The sequence below is a fragment of the Balaenoptera musculus genome, chromosome 15 (assembly GCF_009873245.2).
Source record: "Balaenoptera musculus isolate JJ_BM4_2016_0621 chromosome 15, mBalMus1.pri.v3, whole genome shotgun sequence".
Classification (NCBI taxonomy): Eukaryota; Metazoa; Chordata; class Mammalia; order Artiodactyla; family Balaenopteridae; genus Balaenoptera; species Balaenoptera musculus.
In genome coordinates, this window is record NC_045799.1 from 49,252,825 (window position 1) to 49,276,377 (window position 23,553).

The window sequence follows — 23,553 nt, forward strand, 5'->3', positions numbered from 1 at the left end:
TGGACACAGTGAGCTCAGGACCTGGTCAACCATCACATGAACGATACAGATTAATAGTTTCTTGGAAAGATACCAAGTTTCAAAAAAGTAAAAATCTGTATCAAAGGCATAAATTTAAGTCCCATCATTCCATAAGTGAGACTTCATTATGAAGAGAAGAGATACAGGGAACTATATTCAATATCCTGTAATAAACCATAATGGAAAAGAATGTGAAAAAGAATACATGTACGTATAACTGAATCACTTTGCTGTACACCAGAAATTAACACAGCGTGGTAAGTCAACTATACTTCAATAAACTAAAAAAAGAGAGAGATCTGAAAAAGCAATTAAGTCTGAGCAAGAAACCAATCCATCAATAACCAAGATCCTGTCCCCTGCTAGCCCAGGGTGTCCTTTTTCTCTTTAGAGTAGACAGATGGACACAGAAAGTATAAAGTGTAAAAAAAAAAACATACTACCTATTAAGTTTATTGCAATCCTAGGAAAAAAGAATACAAATCATAAAGAAATAGAAATCCATGTTATTCACAATTTTGTAACTAGTTTGGCCCTAAGTATAGTAGTCAGTTTTGGAATCCTGTTTTGGGGTTTGATGTCTACTTCTTCAGGCATTTAAAACACCGAGAAGGTGATATTAGACTTTTAACTTTAATTAAATATTCAGAATAAATTTTGATTAAATAAGTTTGCAATTAACAGTTAAATACTGAGGGACATCTAATGTACTAAACTACTAAGTTTTACTTTATTAGTTGTGCAAACAATGTAAATATTTAAGAGTGTCGGCTGATGGTGAGAGAATGTCAACTGCCCAATAAATGTAAAAGATGCAGAACAGGACCTTAAACAGGATGCACTTAGTTATGGATACTCCTATCCACACACACAGCCTCCTGGACATTAATGAGTTAATCCACTGACTGGGAGATGGGCTACATCTCCTCAGCCCCTGGCCAGCCACCCTAAATGGGTTTGCTTTCCACCACACCAGCCAAGACCCTCAGGACACAGAGTTCACACTCGCAGCTGGGAATTCACCCTGGGGAATACGGTAAGCAGACGCTGACACAGCTGGGCCAGCCTGGCCCTAGTCCCGCCAGCGATGTCCACACTGAGCATTGCAGCACTTGTAGAAGGTGGTCATGGGCTCGTCTGCAGAGCGGGTCTGAAGCTGCATGAAATAGGCACGAGGGTGTTCGCATTTGGGACACGGCTCTGGCAATGAGAAAAAACAAACAAGTGACCCACGTTTACTTAAAAAAATGATGCTTGTGACCAACACACTTGTTAGAAGTAGGTGTTACGTGAAAGACAGCTCATCTGGAATCCCTTGCCCAGGATGTCCTGCCCCACGATTTAAGGTTACCAACAGCGTTATCATTCCCACTGCGCTCTCACACTGAGGGAACGAGACCTGTGATCTTGGAAACAGTCCTCCTCTCCCTGGGTCCCTCTTCTTCAAGTCTGGCTGAAGACTGGCTAGAAACACCACGTGAAAGGTGACACGGCTGCCGCCGTGTGCATTACAGGGTCCATGCCCTGCAGATTCCCCTAAAAAGTGCATCTCCACCACCTGGTAATGGACAGGTCCTCTCACCTTCCCAAAGGAAATCCCAACGCACGACCAATCCACTTCCCCGTGAATTTAGAGATCCGTCTCGGCAGAAGTTGTCCAGGCTGTTCTTATCAAGATCTCAACATACATCCCACGCCTTTTCAAAGTGTCCCAAGGCACGTATTTACTTTCACTGAGATTTCAATTTGAGAACCTTGCTTTTGATGGAAATGCCTTCAAACACTCTCAAACACCATTTTGGTACGTAATTCATCTCCTAATGACAAATTCTGCCAGTGCTGGATTTTTAACATAGCAGATCTGGATGTTCTCCAGGGGGAAAAAGACAGCAGTGATCATGTGCTAGCCCTTCCTCCTCTCAATACAGGTAATGTCTAGGGCTCTCCTTCCTTCTTTGGTCACATCTATCTCTACCAGAAATGAATCAAGACTTGGAATAAATATTTATTTTACTGACTGTTTAGTGCAGTTTAATACTCTGTATCATTAACTTTTAGAAATCTGTATGAGAACAAAATCCTTAAACTGGTTTTTTATTACTCCAATCACACCTGCTAAGTGCCTGCTATATGCCAAACGCTCATTTGTGCTCTCACAATCTATGACTATGGATTAGCCCAGACAAATCAAGGACCCCCTGAGACTCTAACTCAGGTCTGAAGGACTCCAAAGCTTGTGCCAATATTGTTTGCGTAACAAATACATTATAAGAGGAGAAAACACTTTCTAGTTTTAGAAGCCCATTTCACACAAGTACATCACAGACTCTGCCGCAGAGTGGCACAGCCAGCAGCCTCATCCTTACCCACAGCTCTGGAACAGAAAAGGTTTTCCCTCTCACCTGCAGTAGAGTCAACATTCTCCCACGCAGCTGCTCCACCGAGCACATCATCCACTTCTTTCAGCTTTGGATACTTCCGATTTGTTACCTAATAAGCAACAGCAGGTCTTCAGACTCTACAAGTAAGTGAACGGTACAAACCTGGGTCATCAAACCATACCCGCCCTCAAGTTTCTCCCCAGCCTTCGCTTCCTTCCTTCAACACAGACTGGAGGAATACTAAATGAAAGCAGAGTTCTGCTGTCACAGAGCAGGATGCTCCGTCAGAATTTAGAGGATCCGCGATTGGGATGTCCCCAAAATAAGTGAGAAGACCTCTGCAAGGATTGGATGAAGCAACAGAGCAGGAGGAAAAAAATAGCTTAGGTGTGACCCTCTTCTTTTCTCACACCTCTAAGGTACTTGGTAATCCAAGATAAGAGAACCAAATACAATTGAAGCCAAAAAGGAGTCCAGCCACTCTCCCCAGGCAGAGAGTTTTCTGTTTTCCAAGTTTTACCAGACGTCCTTGAAATGTCACCCTTTGCATAGTTTCAGACTCTAAACTCCCACAACACAGCTATACGGTAGAATACTATACAAACATTAAGAATGAGGTAGTACCAACGTGCTCTACTTCTAAAAATTAAAGGTGTTCTAAAAAGGAAAGATGCATTACCGAGGGAGAGTAACAAGTTATAATAAAGTTTGCATCACTCACGTAATGAACATCCAATACATTCCAGTTGTTCAGACTAGAACATAAGAGGGAACAAAACTGAAAAATCCCTGCCCTCCTACAGCTTATGCCCTAGTATTAATAAACAAATCGCATTAGTAAATTGCAAGGCGTATTGGAAGGCAAATGAGTCTTACGGAAAAAATAAAATTAGGGGAAGGAACATAAAATTTAGAAAGAGGCTGCAATTTTAAATAATCCTTTAAGCAAAGACACGAGCAACGACTGACATGGGTACCTAGGGAGAAGAGCGACCCGGGCGGAAAAGTCGTGCACAGGCTACGGGAGTAGTGCCCGTGCCGGGCGGGAGCGCCTCCGAGAGGCTGGCGTCGCGGGCAGAAGGCCCGCTGGACCCGAAATCCGAGAAGAGGATGAGCGGGGAAGGTTAGGGTCGGCCTCCGCGCTGTGCGCGCCGCGCGGCCGGCCGGGGCCCACCTTGCGGGTGACGTTGTGCACGTAGGGGCAGGTGTTGCAGGCGAAGCGGTGGCAGCGCTGCCCCTCCTCCACGATCAGCCCGTTCCCGCAGCCCGGGCAGAAAAGCAGCATCGCGGCGACTAGCCCGGGTCTCCCGGCAGCTCTCGCGGCCGTTCGGCGCCGGCGCTCCGACGCTCCGAACTCCCATTGGTCCCGGCCGCCTCCCCGCCCCAACCAGGCCACCAATAGTCACGCCGACTTCGCGCTCCCAGGGAGCACTGCGGCAGGCCGGGTCCCAGTAACTCACTTCTCATTGGTCCTCGAGGTAGCCCCGCCCCTCGACTCCCCGAAGGAGAGGCTGCGGTTGCGGTCCCCGCGCGTGCGCGCCGCACCACGGTCGCGCGGAGCGACCGTGCGGGCGGAGCCCTCGGGAGGCTAGGCAGCCTGGAGGAGGCGGGGACCGCGGCGCGGCGGGAGCCGCAGGAGGACGAGGAGGACGAGGAGGAGGCGCTGCCGCACTCCGAGGCGGTGGACGTGTTCCAGGAGGGTCTGGCCATGGTGGTACAGGACCCGCTGCTCTGCGACCTTCCGATCCAGGTGCGCGCGGGCCGGGGGCCGTCGGGGCGCGGACGGACCCCGGAGTGTCGATGGGGGCTGCGGCCAGAGGCCTTGGGAAGGCGTCTCCGGGCGTAAACGAGGGTCTAGGCTCCGGCCCGGCCTGGGGGCGAGCGAGGCTGTGGCCTCTGGCGCGGAATTTAAAGGGGCGCCAAAAACCCCCACTAGTTAGCACACATGACTTTTCACCAGTGTTTTTAAAACTCAGTTGGTTTACAAAAGCCTACGGCAAACAAAATAATATCATGTTCCAATAAAAGATCACTGTTACCGGTTTTTCCTTTCTCTTCAATCTTCAGTAAGTTTTGGCACTGTCTTGTTTTAAAATCCTTGTTATTTTGCCCATCGTGGAATTTTTAAATTAACTTCTGTTGTGTTAACGGTTGTATTGACATGTTTATCTTTACCGTTTTTTGGTGCCCCAGCCTTGCCTGAGGCCCTGGATCCTGATGATCAGGGGCTCTCAGGCTGGACAGTGGGGCCCACTGTTCCTCCTCCCACCCAGCACCTGGCCCAGAGGAGCCAGGGGCTGTTCCTCAAGGCGATTCATTCTCCTTGCCTGTTTCTCCTGAGCGTCCATACACTTCATAGAAAACGTGGATGAGACATGAGATTAAAGTGCTGAAAAACCGGGAAATCCTAACATATATGCAAGAATCTCCCAAAAATGTGGCACCACTTTTTGAAGACTATCAGCTGTTTTTCTTTGTTGTTTGGGGTGGTGAAGAGAGCTCCCATCTCCAGCCTTGGTCTTTTCTAGGTTACTTTGGAAGAGGTCAATTCCCAAATAGCACTAGAATACGGCCAAGCAATGACAGTCCGAGTGTGCAAGATGGATGGAGAAGTTATGCGTAAGTGCTGCCCTCCCCGTCAGGCCGTGCGGTCTGAACCTTCACGGGAGAACATGTTAGCAGGGCTGGTCAGTGGAAACTCAGGGCCGTGCCCAGGGGTGTTGGGGCAGCCACAAGCTCCCCCTGCCCAGCCTTGAGCCTCAGGAAGAAGCTTCTGGGTTCCTCTCCTGCCATCTGAGGCTGTGGCTGTGGACTCCCACCACGGATCTTCTCCCATTTGTGCAGCTGTGGTTGTAGTCCAGAACGCCACGGTCCTGGACCTGAAGAAGGCCATCCAGAGATACGTGCAGCTCAGGCAGGAGCGCGAAGGGGGCATTCAGCACATCAGCTGGTGAGTGCAGCCACAGCTCCTCCTTGCAGCCCTTCCTAGGAGCTGGACTTCACAGGAGCACTTGCTGGACGTGAGCCGTTTCATCACTTGGGCTCTGCTCCAGAGTGCGGCCTGGAGCAGCGAGCTCCCTGTCCCAAGTCTCGGCCAGGGCAGGTGCTTCTGTGCCACGAGCCCTGCCTCAGCTGCTCTTCACTGACATCACCCCACCCAGGCAGCTGGGTATCTTCACGTGAGGACACCTTAGGGCACTTCCGGTGTGTCCGGAGGTGGTTTCCCTGGTTACAGATGGTGCAGCTGCCAGCTCCTCGCCTGGGTGCTCTCAGCTCTGTCTCCTTCGGGATCAAGTGTCCCATTAACTGTGTCTTGGTACAGCCACCCGTTTCATTAGCAACGTGGGTCTGGCCCCCAGCCACCCCATGCATCCCTTTGAGAGCAGTGCGTCCTTGAACCTGCCTCAGGCCTGGTACACACAAGGTACAGGGAAAGAGCCCAGGGAGGAGGCTGGCGGCCTCAGGCCCCGCAGAGCTGAGCGCCTTGAGCCCTCCTTATGCACAGCTGCATCCCAGCTGCCCTGCTCACCCTGCTCGTGGTTGACTGAATTCCCAACTTGCAGGTCCTATGTGTGGAGGACGTACCACCTGACTTCTGCAGGAGAGAAGCTCGCAGAAGACCAGAAGAAGCTCCGAGAGTAAGTTCAGGCTACGCCTTGAGCTGCAGGGAAGTATCTGGTCTGTGGCCCTCTGATTCCCCATGCCCTGCCATAGGGCTGGGGTCCTCTCCAGAGGCTCGTAAGGGAAGGAGGGAATGTGTGAGACCAGGAGAGTCCCTGTTTGGACTGAGGCCCTCCTGCAAGGAGCCCCCTGGAGGCCTCCCTGCCAGGAGGACGGAAGACAGAGGAGCAGTGGAAGGGGCCCTGCCGCTCCTCACCAGCAGCGGTTCAGGGCTGCATAGAGCCAAGAGGAGAGAATTAAGAGTGTGCATGGCCCTTGCCACCTCCTCACCTTCCCAGACACCATGCTCTTCCCACCTGGTCTCTGTTATCCCTCACAAGCCTCAGGTGAGGAGTCACAGATGTGCCCTTCTGTAGATCGGACACTCTGTGCCTTTCTTTCTTTCTCAGTTATGGTATCCGGAATCGGGATGAGGTGTCCTTCCTCAAAAAGCTGAGACAAAAGTGAATCTCCAGACATGGAAAACCCTCTGTGCTGGTGGCCGAGCTCTTCCCCGAGAGGAGGAAGCCTTGGCCACTGGGCCCTTTTCCCAGAAGAGTGTTGAGATAGCCTAACCCCAGCTGGACCCGCCTGGACTCTCAACGTGAACCCCGATCCCATGGTGGATCCCACAGGGCTGTGGGCCTGGCCCTGTATACAGAATAAACCTATTTGCTTCTGAGTTTGGAAAGTCAAGCCACTGTACGGGGGCAGGCGGGACTGGCGCTGCCCCTCACAGTGAGGAGGCGAGGGCAGGGAACGTGCAGGCATGTCACATGGTCTGAACGCTGCACCTGAGCCCTTGGCCACCCCATTCCCCAAGCCATACACACCTGTCCCTGTAATCTCTGCAGCGAGGAGGTGAAAGCTGAGCGGCTGGCTCTCTGTTTCTGCTTGTGGGGAAACAAAGGCCTGTGTCTGAGCCCAGCCATGGACAGGGCCTCCCGCTTCAGCCTAAGGGCTCACCTACAGCAGTGCCTTCACCAGCTCCTGGAAAGGGTGGTGGCCCGGGGCTGGAATTGGAGCTGCCAGCTGGGCAGGGAGGGCTGGGGTGGGGCGCCTCTCAGTGTGGGTGGGGAAGTGTGACTGTGCATTCATAGGTCCTTGTCCCTTTGTCGCCTACCACTCCTATAGAACGGGGACAGGGTGTGTGCACTTGGCTGAGGACTTCCCTGGGAGGTACATCTGACACTGAGTTCCCTGTTTTGGGGACTTGTGAGTGGGAGGCCTGGGCACTGAAGGACCTCCCTCCACAGCCTCCAGCCAGAACCCAGAAAGGAGGAGGCAGCTCTGGTCAAGTTAGTGGCAGCTAAAACGCTCCCGGTCCATTTATTGGCCACATGAGGTGGTCGTCGAGAGGCTAGTTAGAGGGTAATCTCGGGAACTACTGTGATAAATGCCCGGAAGTACGAGGGGTTCAACAGCAGTGAACACAGCACAAGGGGTCTGTGCAAGGGGAGCAGGGCTCGCAGGCGGAGTCCCGAGCCTCAGGCCTGGCCCCGGCCCACAGGGCACACGGCGCCAGCACCCCGCCAGCTCAGTGGAGCTGAGCGTCCAGCTCGTACTTCTCACAGAACTTGTCAGTGAAGGGGATGCAGGTGAGGAACTCGCACCACTCACAGCGCACAGGGTAGAAGTAGAAGAGGACCACCAGGCCAGCCAGGAGGCCCAGGAAGACCACCTGAAAGATGATGATCTGGCAGCGCTTGCGGTACAGGTCGAACTTGCCAAAGCTGATGTAGGGCAAGAAGGCAAAGGAGAGGAAGAGGCCGCTGACGAAGCCCGAGATGTGGGCGAAGTTGTCGATCCAGGGCAGCAGCCCGAAGGTGAAGAGGAAGAGCACCACAGCCAGCAGCTTGAAGAAGGCACGCCAGGGCCGTGCCAGGATCTGCCAGCTCTGGAAGAGCTCCACGAAGAGGCAGGCCAGGATGCCGAACTGCGAGCCGGCGGGGCCCACCTGGGGGCGTGTGGGTGCCCGTGAGCTGGTGGGCCTGAGCAGGTCGCCCCGTCCCACCTCCCTCCGCCCAGAGCGAATCGGGACAGGAGCCAAGTGGAGCTGCTCCCGGGCGGGGCACTGTAGCAACTCGACTCTGTGCTGGAACCAGTTCGTGCTGGGCAGCAGGTGCACGTAGGAGGGCCCCACCCTGGGGGGCAGCCTTACCTCTGCCCGGTATGGCAGGAAAATGGCACTGGCCAGGTTACCAGTGACGCCACTCAGCAGGTAGATGATGGCTATGCGGTGCCAGCCTGCCAGCTTCTCCAGGTCCCGCAGGACAGTCATCTGGAAGCAGACGGACACCAGGCAGTGCAGGATCCTGTGGGGAGGGGGGCCATTCAGCAGGGAAGGCTCAGCAGCTACTCCTGGGGTCCCTGGGACCACCCACTCCACCCAACCCCGCTCAGCCCACATGGTGTCACTTGCCCAGCGTGCAAGAATAGGGACAGCCACAGGCGGTAGAACTGGTCGGGCACCTCGGGGTTGAGGAAGGGCAAGAGCCCACACACGTCGTCCATGCAGTGCACCTGTGCAGAGTGGCCTGTCAGCACCCGCCGTGGCTGCGGGGACGGGGAGGGACCCTCACCCCGGAGGCCTACCTGAGAGCAGAGTGTGGCCTCCTCGTGGAAGTAGCCCCTCATGAAGTCACAGTACTCCCGGGAGGTGATCTCACACCTGGAAGGTCAGGCCAGGGTTGGGAGGGCTTCCAGGCCCAGGTTTCGGCCCCACTTGCCCACCTTTGTTGGCCCTGGATAGGTCCAGCCCCTTCCTCACCCCACGCCCCTTGGTATCTTGGGTTATTTTGGGACTGGGGAGGGGAGGAGGGCACAGCCCCAGGGCAACACTTTGTGCCCAGGACCAGCTGCACATGCCCACACAGGCAGCCCTACCTGCCCTTGGTGCCAATGCAGCAGGGCCGGCCCGTGATGACACAGTCCATGTGCGGGTGGTTGGTGTGGTTCCCAGCGCTGTTTTTGGTGCAGATCTGTGTCACAAATGGGGGTGAGTTGGGTCAGGGTCTCCCCTAACCTTGGGCCCCACACTATGCTTGGTTGGGGCAAAGATGGACAGGCTCCTAGGGTGGGAAATAGGCTTCCCTTGACTTCAAGCAGGTTCTACACCCTAAGCCTCAGTTTGACCATCTATCAAATTGGAATAATGTCATTTGACCTCCCAAGGCTCCACGTGGGGTTCTGCTCAGAGAGGTCGGCTGTGGTGGACGGACAGGCTGGCTAACAGCCAGGGCCGAGCATCTGGAAGCACAGGGTGGTCCCACAATGGGGACCTCTGGCATCACTGATGGATGAGGTGTGGATGCCTCCCCCACACGATAAGGGCGACTCCCAAACAACCCCTCCACCCCGGCTCACCGGCCACTTGGTGATGTCATCTGGCCACTCATGAGGGTCCTCGGAGGAAGGCTCATCACACACCCTGCACGAGCCCAGGATGTGGTCAGTCCTTGCTTTGTGCCCTTGGCTTAGCCCCCTCCTGCCCGACTGGACAACAAGGAGAGCTATTATACCTCTCTCCACCCGCACTCCCAAGGGAGACGTGGACAAAGGAAGGTAAGGGAGGGGCCAGCAGGACTGACCTGGGGTCCTGGTGGCAGACAGAGCCAAACTGCCTCTTGTGGCCAGCAAGGTCTGGGGCGCTGGGATGGAAGGGCCACTTCACCCACACTGCCAGCGTGGACTGTGGGAGGACACGGGCTCAGCCCTGGTCAGAGCCCACCCTGTCCCGGTGCAGTTTCCAGATGGCGGGAATCAGAAGCACTGATTCTGAGCTCCTCCCTCTGGTTCTACACCGCCACCGCTCTGAACTTACACTCTGGAAATTGCTCGCATGTTGGGAGATGGTTATAAGGAATTCAACAGCATAGTTCCTATTAGCTTAAAAATAGAAACCACCAGTGTCCAAAATCAGAGAACTGGTACAAACTATGGCACCTCCACATAAGATGATAAAAACTTGGATAACGTTTTTAAAATTCAGGGACTTCCCTGGTGGTCCAGTGGTAATGAATCCGCCTTCCAATGCAGGGGACATGGGTTCAATCTCTGGTCGGGGAACTGGGATCCCACATGCCGCAGGGCAACTGAGCCCTCGCGCCATAACTACTGAGCTCGTGCTCCTCAATGAGAGAGCCCACGTGCCATAAACTCCAGAGCCCATGCACTCTGGAGCCCGTGCACCACGACTGGAGAAGAGAAAAAACCCACATTCCACAACTAGAGAGAAGCCCACTCGCCGCAACAAAGATCCCGCCTGCCGCAAATAAGACCCGATGCAGCCAAATAAATAAATATTCAAAAAAAGATTTTTTTTTAATTTAGTGGGAAAAGGCAATGCCATTTATAGAAACTTAAGACACGTGCACAAAAACAAGATGGACACGTGTGGGAAGAGCACACCCAAATTAAGGACACGTGTAATTCCCTGGCGGTCCAGTGGTTAGGACTTGGCGCTTTCAATGCCGGGCCTGGGTTCGATCCCTGGTCGGGGAACTAGGATCCCGCAAGCCTTGCAGCATGGCCATAAAAAAAAAAAAAAAAAAAAAAAAAAAATTAAGGACACAGGGTCTACAGGGTGAGCAGCAGGAGATGGAGGAGGTGTGGGATAAAAAGGAAAGAATGTGATGCAAGGGGCCTGGCACAGACGGACGGCATAATGTGCTGAGAACTAGGGGTTTAGGATAACCAACCGGCTCTATCTGAAGTCCCAAGATAACCACAAACACAAGGTGCAGACAAGGGTGCGAGCTGAGCTGCGGGCGGGCACTCACCGAGCACTCCTCTTCCGAGGTCTGCACGCAGCCAGACCGGTCGTTACGCACACAGCAGGCCGAGTGCTTCTCACGCTCGCGCGCAGCGTGGATGAAACTATGCACCTGCGGATCCTGGCGCATGCAGGGCGAGAACTTGGCACCCAGGTGAATGAGAGCCTCCTGTGGGGAAGAGGATGTGCAGCTGCGGCCGGGCCCTCCACCAGCCCAGGGGCCCCGCCCCCACCAGGCCCCGCCCTCACCGAGCTGGGCCCGATCCAGAAGTTCTCCTGCTGAACATACTTGACATTCTCATAGACCCCTCGGTTGCGCAGCACCTGGGAGGTTGGGGAGAAAGATCAGACGGATCTCAGCTGAGCCCTCTCCTCGGGTGGGAGGAGAATGGGTGGGAGGGAGCCCAGAGCCCAGGGTTCGCCAGGGAGGGCGCCAAGGCTCACCGAGTCTACGGTCTCGTGCTGTGAGAAGCCTACGGGCGCCACGCCATAGATGCACACGGCTAGAATGGTGACGAGCGAGTGCACAAAGGTGAGCCAGTAGGTGAAGAAGGGCCTGCGGGGCAAAGCGTCAGCAGAGGTGGCATCCCCAACCCGGAGCCCCCACGCCCACCTGGAGCCTTGCCTTCCCGAAGCCGCATCCCCTCCACGCCTACCTGTGGTCGTCCATGTCCTCAATCTGGCGTTTGACGTAGCTGTCGATTCGCTTGCGGTAAGTGCGGTTGGTTAGCCGGCCCACCATGCCCAGCCCATATGGCCGCTTCTCCCTGGCGAAGAACTTGCGCACCGGCATCGCGATGCGCTGGCCCCGCCGCTGACCCGCGGCGCTCACCACCTCCTGCCGCAGCCGCACCTTGGGCTGCGGGGCCGCTGCACCGCCCTCCTTCTGCTTGCGCCAGCCACGTTCCAGGGGCCTGGGGGAAGGGGTGCCATCACTCCCAGCCCCAGACCTCCCACCTGCCGCAGTCCATCCCCGGCGGGACACGGGCGAACACGGGCGACCCTCCTTGTCTGTCCTGCTCCCAACTAGCGGTGAAGACACTGTGTGGCAGGCTAATGTCAGCCCCCTCCTTACCAGTAAAAGCGTGATCCCCAGCCACTCCTGGCATGGCAGGGAGGTGGGTTCGGACCTACAGGAGGGTCCCTGCTAATCTGCGAGTGTTAACTACGTCACCTCCTCCTTCCCCCGAGATTCTCTCCAGCCTGTGGGCTCTGGGACTGTGATCCTGTTCCAGGCGTGGGCAGCCCAGACTCGAATGGTGCCCACCCCTGGGTTCCCCAAACACAGTTGCCAAGCTGGGTTCCCAGTCCACAAGATGACCCCCTCCCGGGGCCCTCTAGGGTCGTGCCTTTGGGGCCAGCTGCTCCTGAGAGCCGCAGGACCTGCCCCCCGGCCCCCTCGGAGCGCGCCGGGAGGCACTCACAACATCAGGTGGCTGCGCTCCAGCTCGCTGCGGGCCAGGGCCCCACCCGTGAGGTCCGCCTGCTCCGGGGCCCTCTCCCAGTCCTTGAGCGCTGCCTCCGACGGGGACTCGAACACCTCATCTGGGTACGTGGACAGCTCCTCGTGGAGGACACCTTCCTGAGCAAACACGCACGGTCAGCGTGGGAAGCATAGGCACCGGGGTCACGGGTGATGGTGCCAGGCTCTTACCCGGGCAAAGAAGGATGTGTCCAGCTCGTCGGGGAAGTCAGCCGTGTCCTCCTCCAGGAAGCTGGCAGGAGTGAAGCTTCGGCGCTGGAGCCGGCGCAGTGTGCCATCCCTAACCGAGCGGCCCTGCCAGCGAGGGGGTGAGGACGCAGCGTGGTGCTGGCTCAGCCCCTGCCCCCACCCCGGCCCCTGCACCCACCTTCACCAGCGCAGCGGCTGCCCGGAAGCTCATCTTGGCCACCGACTCGCGCTTGCGCCGCCGCGGGAGCCGGTTGAAACCCGAACGGGAGCTGGAGAAGGAGCAGAGGGAGGCGGCACCCGGCGTGACTGGCGTGTGCGGGGCACTCAGGCCGTCGGCGGCATCATCCGCCAAGCGGAAGGCCCGGCCCCGGGCCAGGGGATCTATGATCTGGAGGAGGGGAGGAGATGCAGGAGTCGGGGGCTGGGTCATTGCCAAGGGGGCTTCTTCCCCACCCCAGACCCCACCGTGGAGAACACAGCTGCTGCTCGTCCCACTCCCCAGTGGGTCCCTGGACAGCTGAGTGGGTACCACCCCACCCCACTGCACCAGAGGTGTCCCGTTCTCCGCCTGTATTTCCTTTACGCTGCTGTTCATCCTGGGATGCTCTCCCACGCATAGGCTGGCATGTGGTACAATCCCAGGACCCTGTCCTCTCCCCCAAGCCCCCCTTCCCAGAGAGTATCTTAGGTGCCTTTACGGGACCATCGACCACCCTCCCAGACCGTGAGCTCCAAGCAACCTCCTGTGCTTAGACTGGCTGTGTCCCCAGCCCCAGCTCAGGGCAGCAGAGCGAGGGAACTGTGGGAGGCAGCAGCGGGAGAGCATACCTTCTGCATGCCCAGCTGGCATGGCCCCACGTACAGAGGAGGGGGCGTCTCAGTGCTGGTCAGCGACACATTGTCCTGGCTGGGCAGGTCTAGCTCCCGGATGACCTGGGGCTTCAGCTTCCCGTAGCGCTGGCTGCAGTGACGGATGCTCTTGCGCTGCCACTTCTGGGTGCTGTCACTATCCTTGCTCACTCCAAACCAGTCAGCAGTGCCCCTGCCAGGGGAGGGACTCAGCAAGGGGAGGCCAGCTGTCCCCTCTCCCCAGCAGGGGCCTCAGAGGCACTCCACCTGGGCAGCATGCCCGCCCCAGGCCTCCGGACACTCCAGGGTCTGGGGTCCAGGTGGGCTGGGTCTGATTAAGAGGATAAGTGGGTTTCGGCCCTGGCCACCCTCTAAACAATTAGCCAGCTCCAAACTGCCACCAGCACCAGAGATGGCAGGCCTTGGTGAAATAGGTGAGTATTTCACACAGGCCCTCACGCCATCCCTGAGACGGGTATTTGTCGGGAGACACTGAGTCTGGAGACAGAGGTCAGAGTTCAGCCCTTAGCTCAGCCAGAGAAAGCGTGGCCCTGGGCAGCAGCTTGACCTTGGACACCACAGAACTCAGGCAGTGGGTGCCACACACCCAGGCAGGCTGCCCACAGTCCTTGGACGCGCACGCAAAAACACTGCCAGCACCTGCCGTCAGGAGCCCCGGGGGACACCAACCACGCTGGCAGCTCCCGGGAGGTCACAAGCCATGCACACACCAGCTGACGCCAACACACTCATGCCCTGCCCAAGGTACCTGAGCAGGGACCGAGAGAGAGACGAGCGCTGTGTGAGGGCCCTGCGGGCAGCAGGGGGGCCCAACAGGGGCAGAGTGTGGACACGCCCAAAGCGCACCTGTCGGCTGTTCGGGGGGGACCAGAGCATTGGGTGGGGGGGTGGGGAGAGAGAGAGGAGAGAGCAAGCGCTGGGCGGGGGGGCAGAGAAAGGCAGTAGGTGACAGCAGTCAGTCCCCAGAGCAGGAGGAGGACAGGGTGATGTGGGGACGGGATGGAGGAGAAAGCCCTTGCCCCACTCCCAGCCCCAGTGCCCGAAGGGGACCCTGTATGCCTGCCTCTGGCCCACTGGCCCAGCCCCCAGCCCGCCGCGGAGCAGCCAGGACAGCGAAGTACCTGCGGATGGTCTGTGTGATGGACATCTGGCGCTGCAGCCCCAGCCGCCGGGGCTCCTGGTGGGGTGAGGGAACGCGGGCGGGCTCGGCCGGCATGCTCACGCTCCGCAGGAACGCCTGGCGTCTCAGGGGCTGGGCAACGGGGACCCAGTGAGGCGGCTGGATGGGCTGCACCTGCAGCCCCCGCTGGCCAGGGCCTACCTGCAGGAAGCTGGACTCCTCTGCTGCCGGGGGCACCACGGCCGGGATATCCAGCTTCAGCCACGGCGGCTTCTTGCGCTGCAGGCTGCTGGTGCTGTCCCTGCGGGCCTCACCCATGGTTCCAGGCAGAGCTAGGGGGGCCTAGGGGGCGTGGTGTGTTATTCAATAACAGCGCTGACAGGCACTTCCCTGGCGGCCCAGTGGTTAGGACTCCACACTTTCACTGCCGGGGGCCCGGGTTCAATCCCTGGTCAGGGAACTAAGATGCTGCAAGCCGCACGGCACAGCCAAAAAACAGCACTGGCAGATCTCTGAGGGTTCACGCGGCCCAGACCCAGGAGGAGGAAGAAGCAGGGATAGCCTAACAGGCATGGGCACGGCTCCACTGCCAGAGTCCCAGCACGGGCTCAGCACCCACGCGCTCGGTTCCTGCCTCTGTTGTCCCGAAAGACACGGCTGGGCACGCACTAGGTCCTCAGACGACATGCATTCATGTGATGAATAGTTGAGGACCTACTATTAGCCACTCCTAGGTGCTTGGGACATCTTGGTGGAGAAGCAGGGAAACAGAAACACAAAAATCCCTGCACTCCTCAAGCTTAGAGTCCAGACAAACAATAAGCTTACACGTAGATACACTGTGCTAAAGGCTGCAACGTGTGACAGGGATAAAACAGCCCATTAGGACTTCCCTGGTGGCACAGTGGTTAAGAATCCGCCTGCCAATGCAGGGGACATGGGTTCGATCCCTGGTCCGGGAAGATTCCACATGCCACGGAGCAACTAAGCCCGTGTGCCACAACTACTGAGCCTGCGTGCCACAACTACTGAAGCCCGCACACCTAGAGCCCATGCTCCGCAATGAGAGAAGCCACCACAATGAGAGGCCCGCGCACAACGAAGAGTAGCCCCCACTCGCTGCAACCAGAGAAAGCCCGCGCACAGCAACGAAGACCCAACGCAACCAAAAATAAATTTTTTTTAAAAAGTTAATTTGAAAAAACCCAGAAAACAGCTCATTACAGTTGCCAGAGGAGCGATGCCTCTCTGTGCGGTGACATCTGAGCAAAGGCTTTCGATTTGATCTAGTGAGCAAGGTTAGGTGGCAGGGTGTTCCCCACACAGGGAATGGCCAGTGCAGAGGTATGAATAAGCACGAGGGCAGAAGCAAGCTGAGGGGCTGACCCAGTCTGTACACGGGGCAAATCTCAAGCCTATTGGACACAGACCTCAGTTTCTTAACCACCATGACAGCTGCTCCAGAGACAGAGGGCTCACTATGCCCACGACAGGGTGCGTGGTCCCTCCATCTCTCAGATGAGGGACCACCTGGCTTCCCAGGGGCCAAGGGCTCCTATAGCCAAGGGACCTCCTGGAAACCACCTGGTGAAAAGGCCTCTGTGACCACAAGGGGGCGCCACAGGCCCAGAAACAGCAGCAAAGCCCCACAGTGCTTGGAGACGCCTTGCTCCGTGCCACCTTAAGCATCTGAGACCCAGAGCAGAGAGGCCAGGGCTTGATTTGGGCCACCCCAGCCTGGCCATGTGACCATGAGGCAGTGGCCACATAAGCATGGCTCCTTGGCACTTAATTCCCCCTTTACAAAATGGCAGTTTCAGGGCATATCTGCTTCCCCGCCCCAGAGAAGGATCACAAGGCTTGGAAACAGGATATCCAAGACTAGAAGGGTTCCTAGCACAACGGGGACAAGGACAGCAGGAGCATGGTGGAGACTCCAAAATTCCTCAGCCTCTCAAAGAGCTTCAGACTCTGAAGATTCTGACCTGCGGGGTCTGTGACCCATCCACTGAGGTCGCTAGAAACAGCTTCTACTTTGGAGCCTCCCTCTCAACTGCCTGGAGAGATACAGAGAAAATACTTTACAAATAGGGAAACTGAGGCCTAGAAAGAGAGGCTTGTCTTGCCCAAGGCCACATATTCAGGCGGCATAACTAAGGACACAGTTGCTACTGGCCCTTTACAGATCAGGGAAGGTCCAGGGGTCCAGAACCCTGCTCAGTGCCACCCCACAGCTCCCTATGGACCTGGGAACGGCCAGGGATGTCGCTCATCCCCCCCCCACCCCCGGCCCCCCGACACAGACGCGGGATGGCTCAGAACACTGCTGTGCTGCTCACAAAACACGGAGAGCCCAGGATGCTGCTCCCAGCTCCTAGCGGCCCTCTGCCACCCAGGGATAGGCCCAGGACAACACTCACAGCTTCTATTGGCCCTATGACAATCGGGGACCGGCCCAGGACCCAGCACACAGGTCCTACTGGCCCTATATTGACCGGAGACCAGGCCAGGATGCAGCTGGCAGCTCCTACTGGTCCTGTACCAAATGGGGCTGAGCCTGAACACTAATCACGGTTCCCACTGGCCCTACCCCAACCAGGAACAGGCCCAGAAGGAGGCAGTCCTTCGGGGATGCCTTCTGACTCTTGGCCCATCCCTCACATTCCGACCTTTTCCCTGAGCTGACTATGCACCCAGGAGTCTTTCCATCAACACAGCTCCCAGGGCCAAGCCTCTCTCCCCTGCCCTCACCTGCTCTGGTCTCAGGAAAAGGGCTGAGGGCAGCATTTGTTCCCACATCCCTGGGAATCCCTTCCTGGCCCCGCCTACACTGAGCCCCACAAGCTGTGGTCAGATGGAGAGTCCCTGGAGGGGATGGAGGCAGCGTCTGACATGAGGGCATCCTGACTGAGAACTGGGTCCCTCTGGGACCTGAACCAGGAGACCAGCACTCAGCATCCAACTCGCACCACAACCCAGCCCAGCCCTGCACAGCTGTGGCTGACCAGGCCACAGGTCAGCATCCTGGGAGGGCAGCGTCTTCCTTGTCATCCACCAGCCCTCCCTTCACAGACCAAGGTGATTGTAAGCTCTCCCTGCTGGTAAGGAAATGACTGGGCAGGACAGCTCCGGGTCTCAAGCACTAATGGTGGAACCTCAGACAGCGTTAGGCGTATCGAGAAGGCAGAAGGTGCTGAGAGGCGCGCCCAGAACCTGCAGGGCTGGGACAGCACCCTGGGTGCACCCTCTGAGCCACGGCGGGCCGGGCCTGCCAGGTGGAGATCTGGGCGATCGGACCCCTCAGATGGTGCTGTGCCCATGGGGCCTTGTCAGGAAGGGGCCAGACAGGATGGGGACCCCCTTAGCATTTCAGATGGGAGAGGCTATGGTACCTTAAGTCTGTCCCTGCCACCCGACCACCCCATGCCTCACAGAGTTTCATACGCTCCTGGTGAAGCTATTGTGAGGTCCAGAGAGGCCAAGTGTGGACCCGGGATCACTGCTGGTACCAGGCAGGCTGGGTGCCAGGGACGAGCCCCTACAGGAGCCTCCCCACGCACGCCCAGCACCTCTAGGTGACAGAAGCTGGTTCTCCACTCAAGAGTGCCAGGAAGGGACTTCCCTGGTGGTCCAGTGGGTAGGGCTCCATGCTCCCAATGCAGGGGGCTCGGGTGCGTTCCCTGGTCAGGGAACTAGATCCCACATGCCGCAACTAAGATCCGCATGCTGCAACTAAGAAGTCTGCATGTCACAACTAAAGATCCTGCACAGCCTAAATAAATAAATAAATATTAAAAAAAAAAAAAAAGAGTGCCAGGAACCTTTGCCAGCTGACTGGCTCAGCACCACACACACACCTGCGACCCTCCCTGGCTCCCACTGTGCTCCCACAGCCTCTCCTCACACCTGGCTCTCCCAGTACACGCATTCTGCCCATGTGTTCAAGGACCCCCCGCCTCAGTCAGGCAGCCCCTCCCTGACAGGCCCTGGATTCCCCTGGCACGGCCGGGAGCACACCCACGTGTGTGCTGTCCGGTCCTGTCATGCCAGGTCCACAGTGCCTAGGACAGGCCTGCTCCAGAGCCACTGCTGAATGATCACTGGGCATTTCAGAGCACGAGCTAGCAGGGGCCCGTCCCCATGAAGTGGGGTGATGGCAAGTTCCCAAAGATGCCCCTTCACTTGGGTCTGGGAGGAGGAGCTACCACATGACCGGGTGGGAACAGAAAGAGCACAAGCAAGGAGGTGGGAAGGGGGTGGTGAGCACACACAGGAACCAGACACCCCCCCGACCCCCGCTGGCCTGGGCCCACCAGACACAGGAGCCGCTCCCCTCACGAGGGAGGCACCAGCTCCCTGCCTGGACACACAGACCTCCCAGTGGCCCTCACCCCACCAGATCCCTCCTGTGTTTGGGGCAGAAGCTGGAGGGTGCCCCATAACCCACACAGCTCCCTGCCCTCAGTGCTATGGGTTCCCGGCCTGACCCGCCCCTGTGTGCCCAATCCCCCAGCGCCCCCGCGGCAATCTGGGCATCAAGTGGGTGGGATTCACAAGCAGGGTCGGGGGTGGCTCCACAGTGGACCCTGAGGGTGTGGGGGAGGGTCGGGCCCAGACCGGACAAAGAGTCTGGGCCGGGAAGGGGCACAGCGCCCGCCCAGAGGAGACAGTGGCTCAGTGTCTGGGTCTCCCCCAGGGCGCACAGTGGGCTCTTGTTCCTAGACGGTCCCTGAGGGGGAATCCCAACAGCATCTCTGCTCTGCTGCCCCTCAGTGCAGGGAGAGACCACAGCCCAGGGAGGGCCTGCCTGCCGTCTGAGTCACTCTGGTGACATTCATGGCTGCCCACCCGGGGCCCAGACCCACCAGGAGACACCCAAACAGGCAACTAGAAGCGCAGCAGGGAGGCTGATGAAGCAAAAGCTAACTGTGAGGACGGAGCTCTGAGCAGCTCAGGAGTGTGGGGTGAGGCTGGAGGGGATGCAGAGGGAGGGCCCGCAGGGTACCGGGACCACCAGGGCTGCTTCAAGCGGGAGCGAGGGGAGTGGGAGCCGCTGCAGCCAGCAGGGTGGAGGGCTGTGGGGCAGCCCTGAGAAGCAGCCACGCCTGCTCTGGGGATGACAGGGGACCCTGGGCAGGGGTCCAGGAGGGTCCAGAAGCAGGAGCCAGTGCAGGCAGGCCAGTGTCGGGGAGCCTGGCCTGAGACACTGTGCACTGACCCAGCTCCCCTCTACCACCTGCAACCCTGAGAGAGCCTGAATTTTCCCCTCTGAAAATCAGGGGCCACAGCAGTGCTGGGCACACAGTAGGTGCTCGAGAAGCGGCAGCTGAATCAAAAAAAAAAAACAGGCTGGACCTAAAACGAATATAATATTGTAAGTCACCTATACTTCAACTAAAAAGAAAGAAACAAACAAACGAGCAGGCTGGTGCTGCCTACCGGCTGTGGGGAGCTCCCCAAGGAGGGCCCGGGAGCGCGTTCAACCAGAGCACAAGGTGTGGGAGGACCCAGGCGACACCCTTTGGGGAGGCCCAGTTTGGGAAGGTGTGGCCAAGAGGCAGGAGGAGACCGGGGAGAAGTTCTGGCCCACCCAGGCCTGGACAGGCTGTGGCCGGGATTAAGCTGGACCCTCTATTTCTGCACTTAGGCCTGCCCTGCACACTTGAGGGACAACACGGACCAGGGGCAGCTGGAGGTCAAGCAAGCGGCCCGGCCCCAGGACCAGACCCACCAAGCCTGGGGCCTAACCTGCCCAGGGGACCGCCGGCCACCCATGTCAGCTGGAGCAATTGGGCCCACCCCAGGACACCTGCCCAGACGTGTGCCCAGCTCACCTGAGCATGGTCCCGGGAGGCGCCAGCTCCTCTGACCTCCCCACGTGAGCCCTGACCTCTGACCCTCAGTGTCCTGTCTGACCCCTAGTCTGATGCCCGGCCCCAGGTCTCCCTTGGAAGGGGGGATCGCCAGCTGTCTGGCAGCCTAGAATTCAGTCCTCCACTACGTGCTACTATGTGGCAAAGCGAAAGTGAGCTGGCTGCCCTGTGCCTCTTGACCTCATCATCAGTAACCGGCACCTTGTCGGGAATGATCCTGGCCAGGCCCTCACCCTGCCCAGAGACCCCTCCACTTTTCTGTGGAAGATATGAGGTTCAGAAGGGAGCAGGGCAGACCTGACACCTGGCCAGTGGCTTGCTGGGTGCCCCGTGCTGTCCCCAAGAGGACACATCAGATCCCTACCCCCGCAAGGCGCCCATCACCAGCTGTCACCCCAGATGATAGGGATGCAGGGATCCAACAACAGAACCACAGGAGGCTCTCTGCACAGGAGGCCCTGAAGGTAACTGCCCTGGGAGGGTGGTGCAGGAAAGGGGGCACTGGCCCTGTGGACTGGGAGCTGCCCAAAGGCTCGGCAGACTATGACCCAGAGGGTCACTGGCCACCAGAATTAAAGCCTATGACCCGGCTGGGTCTGGCAGGGTGGATGCACCCTGGGGTCGGGGAGCCCCAGGCTCAGAAAGGTCAGAGGACCCATCCGTGCCACACAGCCAGCAGTGGGGTAGGGCAGGGGCTCAGCTATAGCAGCTTCTGGGTGGGACAATCTGGAATCTAGCTGGACCTTGGGAGGTAGGTGCAAGCCTGTCTCAAGCTACACAGTGGAAAGACCCACATCCCATCAACAGGCCTGGACAGAAGGCAGATGAGCAGCCTAATCACCAGTTAGAGGCCCCACAAGTGCCCCTGACCAACCCCCCACCCCCACACGAGCTCCCGGTGCCCACATACCCTCTGGCTTAGCAACCCTTCTCAGGACACATCAGCTGCTGGATAGTATCTGCAAGGCCGCGGGAGGGGACACCAAGCCCCTGAAGTCGATTATCGGAGCAGAAATGGCTTCAGTCAGCAGAAGCCTGGCACACCTGCCTCAAACCTGACTCTGGCTAGCCCCACTGACCTGTCACAACCCCTGCAGGGGTCCTCTGTGTCCATCTTACAGATCAGGAAACTGAGGCTCAGAGAGGCCAGTCACCACCTGTGGTCACCAAGCCTCCAGGGGGGTTCAAAGCCTGGGGCCATGTCTGCTCAGGAGCCGGGGAGGTAGCCACAGCCCCCCAGGGGAGGGGTAGACCATCTGGGCTCCTCAGGCTGGGGAGGGCTAACAGGCCCCTCTGGGCCACCACTCCACCCCACCTCCACCCAGAGCATCTCAGCTCAGGGAGGAAGGAGTCACCCTCAAACGCACCTAACCCAGAAAACAGGCAGAAGCTAAGGAATCTGATCCTTGGGCTGAAAGTCGATCCTGTCACAGACACCGATGACATGGAGGGACTGGAGCTGGGGAGGTGCGGGCGGGGGGAGCCCCTCACATCTGGGGAGAGGAGCTACAGGAGGTGCCCTGAGCAGCAGCTTGAGTCTGGAGGCCCTGAGGGTGGGCCCAGGAAGGCAGGCAAGGCCTGCGTGACTCCCTCTGAACCAAGGGCTCCCCTAGAATTCAAGCTCCCAAGGGCAGTGGTTTGCCGGCCGGCCCACTGACGCTGGACGGGGATGCTGTCACTGCAGTGCTCCAGCTCTGGTGCTCTCAGTCAGCTCTCTGTGCAATGGGCGGAGGTTGCTTGGAGGGTTTGGGAAGCAGCCTGGGGCCTAGCACATTCCATCCAGGGCCACTCAACTCTTATGCCCCACTAGTAGCCCCTGCTAGTAGCCCCTGCTTTTCTCAAGGAAAAGGACCCAGCTTGCCCAGAATAACCCCTGGTTGCAGGGAACTCAGCCTCAGGGACTCCTTGGGCCCCCGCCATCTGCTGGGTGGCCCAGCTTCCTCCCAACCTCTGGGTGGGGGCTAAGGGGGCTGGGGCTGGCTCCACAGGGGTGGGGAGAACCCAGCATCTGGCTGGGCCAAACCTGAAAAGCCAGTTTCATCCTTGAATCTTCTCTGCCAGGAAGTCCCCAGGTGGGGGTGGGGGGGCCTTTCCCAGCACAGGGCTAGGGCCTCCAGACCCAGACCTCACCCACCCACACAGACACACTGCACACGCCACCCCAAACCGCACACACAGAAGAAGGAACTCTGCTCAGGACCATCTGGCTCCCCTGCCCATTTCCCACCCAGCCCCACAGACATGCCCCCGGCAGGGCAGACAGCCAGGCCCTCCTCCAGTGCCCTGAGCACCTGGGGTCCAGCAATCTCCCCAGCAGGCCTGCTTTGAGGCACCGTGTAGTGGCCACAGGCTCAGCCCTGGCCTGCTCCTCTTGGCCACTGAGCACAGGGTAGGGAAAGTGCCCGGCAGCTTCCAGTGTTTAAAGCCGGGGAGATTGGGTTGTGAAGCGGAAGGTGGGGTCACTCCCTCCTCGCACCGCCCGCCCCCCAGCTCCACAGCTACTGCTATTATTGCTGAAATTATTCCCATCCCCAGGGAACACGGCTGGGACAGGGATGATCCGGAGAAGTCCCACCCTCTGAGCTGGAGTTTCGACTTGGAGACACCACCCACTGGTGGTGGCCGGGAAGGAAAGCGTAAGGGGGGGAGGGTACAGCTCAGAGGCGCCTGGGGACACCCCGGACTCCGAGCCCTCCCGCTCCCAGGACCCTCAGCTGTCGGGCGGGGGATGGAGCCGAGACGTCCGGCCGGGTCAGGCCGCCGGGGCGCGCTAATCCGGCCACGGGCTATTTTTGCGGCGCGCCGGGTTAGGAATCCGGGGCTGGGCCGCCTCCTCGGGCGGCTCGGGAAACTCCGGGAAGGAAAGTCCGGCCGCCTCGGGCGGAGAGTCGCCCGAAGCCGGGACGCAGCCAGACTCCGGCCGCTCCGAGCGGCTTCGGCCGTGGAGGGGTGGGGACGAGCCCCGCGCGCGGCGGACGCAGCCCCGGAACCCACCCGGCCCGCGCTCCGCGCCCCCCACCCCGCGCGCTCACTCACCGCCGCCGCCGGCACCGGGGCCTCGGGGGTCCTGAGGGCTTCGGGGAGGGGCTGCCGCCGCCGGCCCGAGGGCACCCGCGCCGAGTCCCCGCCCGCCCGCCCGGGAATGCCATGGAGCGAGGGGCGTGCGCGCCGGGGGCGGGCCC

At 58.5% G+C, this 23,553-nt stretch overlaps 3 protein-coding genes across 8 annotated transcripts; 1 reads left to right on the forward strand and 2 right to left on the reverse strand.

The window, feature by feature from the left end:
• Positions 1 to 442: 442 nt before the first annotated feature.
• Positions 443 to 3,748, reverse strand: POLR3K (RNA polymerase III subunit K). The gene is made up of 3 exons (XM_036827373.1): positions 3,577 to 3,748; positions 2,424 to 2,511; positions 443 to 1,221 (listed from the first exon to the last, which is right to left on the reverse strand). Exons 1-3 carry the CDS (start codon positions 3,685 to 3,687, stop codon positions 1,094 to 1,096), a joined length of 327 nt encoding a protein of 108 aa, XP_036683268.1. The 5' UTR covers positions 3,688 to 3,748; the 3' UTR covers positions 443 to 1,093.
• A 162-nt stretch (positions 3,749 to 3,910) lies between these two features.
• Positions 3,911 to 6,744, forward strand: SNRNP25 (small nuclear ribonucleoprotein U11/U12 subunit 25). Its single transcript, XM_036827374.1, has 5 exons — positions 3,911 to 4,152; positions 4,931 to 5,021; positions 5,247 to 5,352; positions 5,966 to 6,040; positions 6,473 to 6,744. Exons 1-5 carry the CDS (start codon positions 4,111 to 4,113, stop codon positions 6,528 to 6,530), a joined length of 372 nt encoding a protein of 123 aa, XP_036683269.1. The 5' UTR covers positions 3,911 to 4,110; the 3' UTR covers positions 6,531 to 6,744.
• A 465-nt stretch (positions 6,745 to 7,209) lies between these two features.
• On the reverse strand, positions 7,210 to 23,510 carry RHBDF1 (rhomboid 5 homolog 1). 6 transcript variants are annotated; one of them, XM_036827356.1, is made up of 19 exons: positions 23,408 to 23,510; positions 14,700 to 14,840; positions 14,500 to 14,630; positions 14,127 to 14,231; positions 13,337 to 13,550; positions 12,687 to 12,896; positions 12,491 to 12,613; positions 12,261 to 12,418; positions 11,493 to 11,750; positions 11,281 to 11,392; positions 11,086 to 11,160; positions 10,844 to 11,005; positions 9,653 to 9,753; positions 9,429 to 9,492; positions 8,949 to 9,043; positions 8,658 to 8,733; positions 8,485 to 8,585; positions 8,224 to 8,377; positions 7,210 to 8,019 (listed from the first exon to the last, which is right to left on the reverse strand). In XM_036827356.1, the coding sequence occupies exons 2-19, from the start codon at positions 14,814 to 14,816 to the stop codon at positions 7,600 to 7,602; spliced, it is 2,676 nt and encodes an 891-aa protein (XP_036683251.1). In that variant the 5' UTR covers positions 14,817 to 14,840; positions 23,408 to 23,510; the 3' UTR covers positions 7,210 to 7,599. The 6 variants fall into 6 exon arrangements, with proteins under 6 accessions (XP_036683251.1, XP_036683250.1, XP_036683249.1 ...); XM_036827355.1 differs by lacking the exon at positions 23,408 to 23,510 and adding an exon at positions 16,484 to 16,633 and having other exon boundaries at positions 14,500 to 14,840; XM_036827354.1 differs by having other exon boundaries at positions 7,211 to 8,019; positions 14,500 to 14,840.
• Between the last annotated feature and the right edge of the window lie 43 nt (positions 23,511 to 23,553).

Coding starts and splice junctions, on each gene's coding strand:
- SNRNP25 (XM_036827374.1), top strand. CDS start 4,111: ATGGTGGTACAGGACCCGCTGCTCTGCGACCTTCCGATCCAG. Junction 4,153..4,930: donor TCTGCGACCTTCCGATCCAG/GTGCGCGCGGGC, acceptor GGTCTTTTCTAG/GTTACTTTGGAAGAGGTCAA. Junction 5,022..5,246: donor GATGGATGGAGAAGTTATGC/GTAAGTGCTGCC, acceptor CCATTTGTGCAG/CTGTGGTTGTAGTCCAGAAC.
- RHBDF1 (XM_036827355.1), bottom strand. CDS start 14,816: ATGGGTGAGGCCCGCAGGGACAGCACCAGCAGCCTGCAGCGCAAGAAG. Junction 9,754..10,843: donor CCTCGGAAGAGGAGTGCTCG/GTGAGTGCCCGC, acceptor GTCCTCCCACAG/TCCACGCTGGCAGTGTGGGT. Junction 9,493..9,652: donor GTCTGCCACCAGGACCCCAG/GTCAGTCCTGCT, acceptor GGGCTCGTGCAG/GGTGTGTGATGAGCCTTCCT.
- POLR3K (XM_036827373.1), bottom strand. CDS start 3,687: ATGCTGCTTTTCTGCCCGGGCTGCGGGAACGGGCTGATCGTGGAGGAG. Junction 2,512..3,576: donor TGCACAACGTCACCCGCAAG/GTGGGCCCCGGC, acceptor GTTGCTTATTAG/GTAACAAATCGGAAGTATCC. Junction 1,222..2,423: donor GAATGTTGACTCTACTGCAG/GTGAGAGGGAAA, acceptor TCTCATTGCCAG/AGCCGTGTCCCAAATGCGAA.